The sequence below is a fragment of the Gracilinanus agilis genome, chromosome 4, assembly GCF_016433145.1.
Source record: "Gracilinanus agilis isolate LMUSP501 chromosome 4, AgileGrace, whole genome shotgun sequence".
In the NCBI taxonomy this organism is placed as follows: domain Eukaryota; kingdom Metazoa; phylum Chordata; class Mammalia; order Didelphimorphia; family Didelphidae; genus Gracilinanus; species Gracilinanus agilis.
Genome location: NC_058133.1, coordinates 367,446,339 through 367,454,928, shown reverse-complemented (window position 1 = coordinate 367,454,928; position 8,590 = coordinate 367,446,339). Strand labels below are relative to the sequence as shown.

Here is an 8,590-nt window from a genome sequence, read left to right as displayed (position 1 = left end):
GAAGATGTATTGTTCCTTCTTCAGATCAGTTCAGTCCCTATGGAGAGTGAATATTTCTTACTTTGAAGAATGTCCACCAAATTTCTTTCTGCTTATAGAGAATTGACTGTGCTCTTGCTCAGCTGAGATGATCTGGTTGTCAGTGAGATACGGGATGGCTTTGATAGAATCCCTGGAATGGTTAGGAACCTGAGCGTTTCTCTTGATACACCTTCTGCTTTCACTGGCTACCTGAACATTATCAACTCTAGATACTCATTTACTTGAGGTAAGGAAAAAAATCCTTGGAAAGAAGTAGATGGTCATGAGCTCTGAAATAGGAGAAAGGATCCCTATGATATGGATGCCTGTTAGGAGATTCACAAAGGTTTCTTCTGGGCTGGTATAGGCAAAGTAATTTGCACATGCACTAAAGACTGGGTTCTCATTGGCTTGCTCCCCATCACACACACACACACACACACACACACACACACACACACACACACACAAAGATTTGGNCACACACACACACACACACACACACACACACACACACACACACACACACATGCAAAGATTTGGATTAATACTTCAAAATAAATATTCCATCTGCCTTTCATATTCTTTGTATTTTAATTATATTTGTGTATAAAAGGCCCTATATGGATCTTATCTTCTCCTAACTTCTTAGGGACCTTTTTCTACACTTTTTCTTTTTTTCTTTTTCTCCAGACTGAGGCTTTCCTTTTTTCCATTAAATTTAACAGACTTTCTTAATGTGGAAAAACAAAGGTAAATAAAATAGCTTTAAGTAATCGTAATTTCAAAACCAACCACTTCTGTGTTTTCTCTTAATATCTCTTTCTCACATATGCATACTTTTTTCTCTTCCTCTCTATCTCTCCATTCCCTCTCAAAATCATCAAATACTATGCTTATTAGAATGGAACTGATGCAAAGTTAAGTGACCACAAGCAGAACATTTTATATAATAGCAATGTTATAAGGATGATCAACTGTGAAAGACAACTACTCTGATGAAGACAATAATCCAAAATAATTCCAAACCATCCAAAATAAAACATGCTATTCATCTCCAGAGAGAGAACTGATGAACTCAGAGAACAGACCTAAGCAGTCTTTTTAGACTTTATTTTGTGTGTGTGTGACAATGACTTCACTTGTATAATCAGAATCATATTAATTGTCTTCATAAGGGGTAGAGAAGAGAAAATTTTAAAAAAGATTGTTAATGTTTTTATAAGTAATTGGGAATTATTTGATGACATTAAAATATTTTAAATGTTATTCTAATTACTTATCCTTATCCTTATCCTTTCTGTCATTTCTTCTTTGGCATCTTATTCTTTGATCTTCCAGCAACCACTCTTTTGAAGTGGCTCTCTCAAAATTCTCTTATGTATTTATTGATAAGTCTAACAGTTTTCTCCCTTTTCATTTTTTTGAACTGTGTTTAGTTTTCTTTCACTGATGACTCTATTTTCCAATGCTCTCTTGATCAAATTCTTCTCCCTCATTTTTAGTTGATTCTTTTGAAAAGATTTTAAGAACTGTGGAGTATAAACCTATTATTTTACATATGAGTCAATTGAAGTAAAGATGTCTTTCCTAGGTTAACACAGATGTAAAATATCTGTGGTAGCATTTGAACACAAATGTTCTTGACTAAATATCTAGTACCCTATCCACTACATTCACTACCTCATTAAATAAATTAAAAAAAAAAACTTTATGTCACCCAAATGCATTTTGATTCATTCTTGACACCCTCCCCCCAAAAGATCTCAAGAACCATTGAAGATCATTATGATCAGAAAGTCTCTTTTTTATTATTAAATAAAGCTGTGTACAAAATAAAAGCTAAATTAAGAAGGGAAAATGATAGCACTCAACCTTCTCATTTGTACCTGTTAAAAAGTTTTCACTCTTTCCTCAGGCTGGAAGGGCAATGCCCCCTCAGAATCAAATTCTACTGCTGATCTTCCCAGAAGATTTTTATCTACTTTGTTGTTGTTTTTTAATGTAATATAACCCAATTTTCCTCTTTTAATTCAGCTCTTGAACTCACCATTGATGCAAAAATTAAAATAGATACCTGATTGGCTTTAGTCCTACTGTGATCAGAATTACTGAACTCAATGACCCATCAGTTTTAGCCTCCACAGAAATAGTACTTACAAATGTGTGCCACCATGCCTAGCAGTATCATCATCACCATTTCATAGTTTAAGGAACTGAGACTCAAAGAGGTAAACTGATATGTGAGGTCATAAAAGAAATGAAACAGTTGAATTTTAAAATAAGATTTTCCTAACTAAGTATAACACTATTTTCAACATGTTCCATATGCAATAGGAATGATTTTAGAGATAATTCTTGCTTATTGTGTGAGAAAGGATGAGACTTTACTCTCATTTCCGGCAAATTTTATAGTTTTCTTTATTTTTAAAGTATTTTTTCCTAATGTCCATCCCTTTGTACGAGGCTATTCCATTAAAGATTACACAGTAATTTGCTCACATTTTGTATGACTTTGTTTTCATTTTGACCATATTCCAAATGGTCTGCACATCACAATCACTGTATCAGCAATCCCACTTGCAAAGGATACCTGTAAATCATAGCGATATTGTCCCTCCCTTTCTTTCCTTTTTCTCACTTACCTGACTCTTTCGTTCACCTGTGCAGACACCAACAGCTAGGCTCTGAAGTGATATCAAATCTTCATGGTGACATCCTAACATCATTTTCTAATCATTCTCTTACATGTTGAGTTCCATGAGGTTCAGGTTTGATATTCTCTTCCATTCATTTGCCTGAGATATTCAAATTCCTTTCCTAAATCCATGATTTAACTTTGAATTTATTAATCTCAATATCTCATTGTAATATATAGCTTAAAAAAAACAGACACATGAATCTGTTAAGTCCTGATGCATTAAAATCTTAATTGCAGAAGACCATCCTCTTGTCATTAAATTTGAATTTCATATGATCTGGGTCACCCAATTTTCATTCATCAATCTGCTTCCAAAAGAAAACTGCGTTTTTTGGTAGCAGTGACTTTAAAAAGAGGCATTCCCTGTGAGATTTACATACTGCTGCTCTGAACAAAACTAAGCAAATAAATCATAAAAATGGATTTCCTGCAGTTTCTTATAAATCTTTTGGGGATTGCATATCTCTGAGGTCTTCTTCCCTTCTGTCATTTCAAACACACTTGCCACAGGGTTAATACTGGTGCTGAGAAAGTCTGCTTTTCAAAGATACCCCTGCTTTCCTGTGAAAATTTGAAGGGTAATTGCAAGATGCAAGCTGAGCTCCTTTTGAAACAGTGTTGTCACCATTTCTTCAGATCTAGGTCACCCAGTTTTCATTTATCAATCTGCTTCCAACTCTGGGATAAAATGGGTATTCTAGTATAAGCCTAATGGGAAAAAATGCTTCTCACTATGCCAACTAAAAGCCACCATTCATTTGATTCTTTAGTGTCCCCATGCAGGGTTCCCTTGGGACACCAGGATTTTATGGAATATTCAGAAAGATCTAATTTACAAAATGGGAGTGGCTTGGAGCTTAGAAGAATCTAGTCTTTCACAGGCTAGCTTTGAGTTCACTCTCCAGGTTGATTAGATAGTATTTGACCATCATGTTCTTCATTCTTGCTAAAATGGGCTACTCGAAGTTTCCTGTGTAGAGCAATAAACCTCTTGTCTCCATGCCTTTGCAGAAGGCATCCCTCATGTCTGGAATATACTCCTGTCTCCACTCCAACTCTTCTAACCCTGACTCTTATCATGTCTCAGCTGATAGGAGGCTTCTTAAAGAGGCTATTGCTTGGTCACTCACAATTTTAAGTGCTCCCTTCTCAAATTACTCACTTTATATAAAATATATGTCACATAAATTGTGTATTTATTTATCTGTATTGATGCCGTTTATTACTAGTAGTGTAGAAGCTTCTTGAGTTAAGGAACTATTTTGGTGTGGGGTGGGATTGTTTGTTTTCACATAAACATGTACCACAATTACTGGTCTAAAAGGCATTGTTAGTAAATACTAAGTAAATTGAATAAAATGAAATTTTATTGCCAAACATTCTTCAGAAAATTCTGTAATTCTCTAGGTTCAAGATGGTTTCCTCACATTCAGCTCTCAGAAAACAATGCCTAAAAGAATTAATTGACTAGATACCATTTTAGTATTCATTACAGATGACAACATGAAACTTCTCAGAGAATTATCAGAAGTATAAAACAGAATCTAATGATTTTGGCAACATAGTCTTAGTTACAGTAAAGAACAGCTCACATGTCAATATACAGAGTGTGAAAAAGTATCTTATTATTAATAGTATGAGAATCTTGTGCTTGAAAATACTATAATGAAGACCTTTGGATCAAAACAACAAATATATTTATTCATAGTGAAGCTTTTAATCTCACAAATCTAAGATAATTCACCCAAGTTTTCCTTTGTGTCATATTGTTTCCTCATGACTCTCATGAAGCCATATTGTTCCTACTGTTTCACACACCAAGTGTGAATCAACAATTTTTTCTTATTAAGCATGTGGGGCTAAATGGTGTAATGCAGGATTTATGCAAGATTTCTTGCATTGCATTCTTGCCAATACAAGAAATCTTGCATAAATCGTGCATTACAATGGCTGAGATAATTGTTTTTTAATTTAGAAAAATCAGAATTTGACATCTATAAAGTAAAATATTCTTTCCTTCTTAATCTAAATTAGAGAATTCCAAGATCTCTCTTCTCTGTTACCCTAGATAAATATTATTATTAGTAATATTAATAAGCCATCTGATTTTTGAGAGAATAGTACTATACATTGAAAGTACTCTGTTCCTTATTGGCAGGATATAGTGTAGAAAGTGGATTATGGACTCATTCTTTTCTTTTTTTATTACTTTTATTATACTAAGTTTTAATTTTTTTTCCTAATTTCATATCAATACAATTCTAATATCCATTTTCTGATTTTTGCAATCTATGTTCTCCCTTCTACCTCTCTCCTCACCCCAAGAAGTCAATATGATATATATTGTACATATAGTTTCTTATAATACATATTTCTATGATTACCATATCATAAAAGAAGACCTATTACTTACATTAGAAAAAAAATTCATGGAGGAAATACAGTGAAGAAAAGTATGTTTCAATTTGCATTCAGATTCAATTTGTTCTTTCTTTAGTAGTGGATATCCTTTCTTTGTCATGAGTCTCTTAGAGTTGTTCTAGATTTTGTCTTGTGGATAGTAGTTAATTCATTCACAGTTGATCATCATACATAAAAATATGTTACTATGTACAATGTTCTCCTGGTTTCGTCCACTTCACTTTACATCACTTCACATAAGTCTTTCCAGGTTTGTAATCATCTTGTTCGCCTATTCTTATGGCACAATGGTATTCCATTGTAATCATATACAACAACTTATTCAGCCATCCTCCAATTGTTGGAAATCCCTCAGTTTCCAGTTCTTTGCTACCACAAAAACAGCTGCTATGAATATTTTCATACAGGTAAATTCTTTCTCCCTATCTTTAATCTCTTTGAGGTATAGACTTTGTACTGATATAGCTTAGACAAAGGATATCACAATTTGATAGTTTTTTGGGCACAAATCCGAATTGCTTTGCAGAATGGTTATATCAGTTTGCAGTATAGTTGTGTCCCAATTTTTCCACATCTCCTTCAACATTTATTCTTTTCATTTTCTGCCATATTAACCAGTCTGATGGGTGTGAGGTGGTACCGAACACTCAAATTCTTTGAACTAGCATTTCTCTAATTAATAGTGATTTGAAGCATTTCTTTCATATGACCAAAGATAGTTTTAATTTCATCAACTGAGAATTGCCTGTTAATGTCTTTTGACATTTTGTCAATTGGGGAAAAGTTTGTATTCCTTTAAATTTTTTTCCTTATTTATATGTTTATTCCCAATAGAATAAAGTTGTACATAGCAGCAGCTTTTACAATAGGGGTAGAGGCAAGGGAAGAAAGTCCGTCGAAGTACTTTTTTTAAAGGCCATTATCCAATAGCGAAGAAGAATGAGAATCAGAATAACAGTTTATAGAAATATCTGAACAAAATTGATTTATGTATATAAATGAGTTCAATGAGTTTTTCATTAAGATACAAAAGTCACTTCAGAATAAAGTAAGAAAATATGTTCATATAACCCCATTTTCCATAACAGGACCAAGTAAGTGGTCTACAGTGGTGCTTTTCTGTTAACTGTATGGTTATTGTGTAGGCTGGCATCACAGGAAACACAGTCTCTTGAAGTTAAAATCGAGGGGCTCCATAATCATCTGGCATTCTTTCTATGTTACACCTGTGGTTGGAATGTACATGATGGGAACTCCAGGGATCTTCCGGATTCTTCGCTTAAGGTCTCTATCAACTGTAACCACAATATAACATTTATGCTGAGTGACTCTCTGGACTAAGCAATCATCTGCATATGTTCCTTTGTGTGAGCATGGCAAACGTTCAAATCGTGGGTCCTTGGCAATCCTCAGGGCTACTCGGTATTTTTGTCCCAGTTTTTCAATTTCAGCCATTACACAGTCTGTTATGCAAGGAATGCATTTGGCATACAGACAATCCATCATTGACTGTACTAAGTCCAGCTTGGCTTTGATGGAGAAGTTGATAAAGTTGGTATCAACTAGGATGTAGTAAGAGGGTCCCAACTGTGTGTTATATTGGAAGAATAAGCAGGATGGGTGCTGGGGGACTTCTCTTTCTTTGAGAGCACTGGGATCTTTCTTCTCTTTCTTTTTTGGTTTCAATCTATCTTTTTCTTTTAATCTTTCATCTCGTAAACTAAGCATTCGCTTCATGGTTGCATATTTCCTCGCTTTCTTTTGTTTCCCCATGTTAAAAGATTCCTTCCTACTCTGAGGTCTGAAGAGCGGCGCCTATTCCTTTAAATTTGAATCAGTTCTCTATATATTTGATAAATGTAGACTTCATCAGACACACTTGCTGTAAATATTTTGTCCCAGTTATTCCCCTTCTAATATCAAATACATTGTTTTTATTTGTGCAGAAACTTTTAAATTTAATATTGCCAAAATTACCTACTTTATATATCATAATGTTTTCTATGTCTTGCTTTGACCTAAAGCCTTCTCTTATCCATAGGTCTGATAGGTAAACTATTTTGTGCTCCCCTAATTTGTTTATATCATCATTTATTTCTAAATCATGTATCCTTTTTTACTTTACTTTAGAATATGGTGTGATGTGTTGGTATATGCCTAATTTCTGTCATACCATTTTCCCATTTTCCTAGCAGTTTTTGGCAAATAGTAAGTTGCTCTTCCAGAAGCTTGCATCTTAGTGTTTGTCAAACTTTATTTTACTATGGTCATTTACCACTGTGTGTTGAGTGCCTAATCCCATGTTGGTGAGCCTATGGCATGCATGCCAGAAGGTGTTATACCCCTCCCCTCCCCACCACATGTGAGGACATTTTCTCACATAACCTGCCCCTCTGCCTAGCAGTCCAATAAGAGCACTTCCTCCCTCCCCTGTCTGGGGAAAGGGGGTGACTCACATGCAGGCTGAGGGTGCATTTTGGCATTCAGTCTTTAAAAGGTTTGTCATTACTGGCCTAATCTTTTCCATTGGTCCTCTATTTTTATTTCTTAACAACTTCTTAATAAGTATTTCTTAACTATGAAACAACATACCAAAATTTATGTGATATAATCAAATCATCTTATAGAGGAAAATTTATATCTTTAAATTCATACATCATTTAAATAGAGAAAGAGAAGATCAATGAATTTGGCATGCAACAAATAAATTTAAAAAGAACAAACTAAAAATCTCTAATTAAACACCAAATTAGAAATCCCTAAAACCAAGGAAGAGATTAATAAAATCAAAAGTGAGAAAACCATTGCACTAATATGTAAATTTAGGAGCTATTTTATGAAAAAATTAAAACAACAAAATAGATAAACCATTAGTTAACTTGATTTTAAAAAGATGGAAATTAAATGAACAGCCAAAAAATGTAAAGGATGAATTGACCACCAATGAAGAAGAAATAAAAACAATTAAGAGTCATTTTTGTCCCATTATATGCCAATAAATTTAATGATCTAAGTGAAATGGATTAATATTTAGAAAAAATACAATTGCCCAGATTAACAGTAAAATATATGGAATCATCATATGGATAAGACAATTTGAGGGTATCTGATGGACTTTAAATCTTTTGATCTAGAGAGGCATTTGCCCAAACCATATAAAGATTTCTGGTGAAATAGACCAAAAAAGAAGAATTTCTTCCATGAAAGTGGCAAAAGCAATTGCTGTGGAGTGCTTAGAGCTACTAAGCCATTGTAGACACCAAATTCATACACTGCATCCTGGGCCATGACCTATCATTCTGACTTTTTGTTTTGCCATTGGACTTTAATTTCTCTGGAAAAAGAGAGTAAAGTTGATGATTTTACACAACTCTGCCTCACTAAAACTCAATTGACTCACAAGTGAGGATGTCACTCATTGTAATGCCATTGGTCTTCAAAAATAGA

General features: G+C 34.0%; 1 protein-coding gene across 1 annotated transcript; it reads right to left on the bottom strand.

The window, feature by feature from the left end:
• Nucleotides 1-6,209: 6,209 nt before the first annotated feature.
• Nucleotides 6,210-6,936, bottom strand: LOC123245519 (rRNA-processing protein FCF1 homolog). Its single transcript, XM_044674437.1, has one exon. The coding sequence runs from the start codon at nt 6,914-6,916 to the stop codon at nt 6,359-6,361; it is 558 nt and encodes a 185-aa protein (XP_044530372.1). The 5' UTR covers nt 6,917-6,936; the 3' UTR covers nt 6,210-6,358.
• Nucleotides 6,937-8,590: the final 1,654 nt, after the last annotated feature.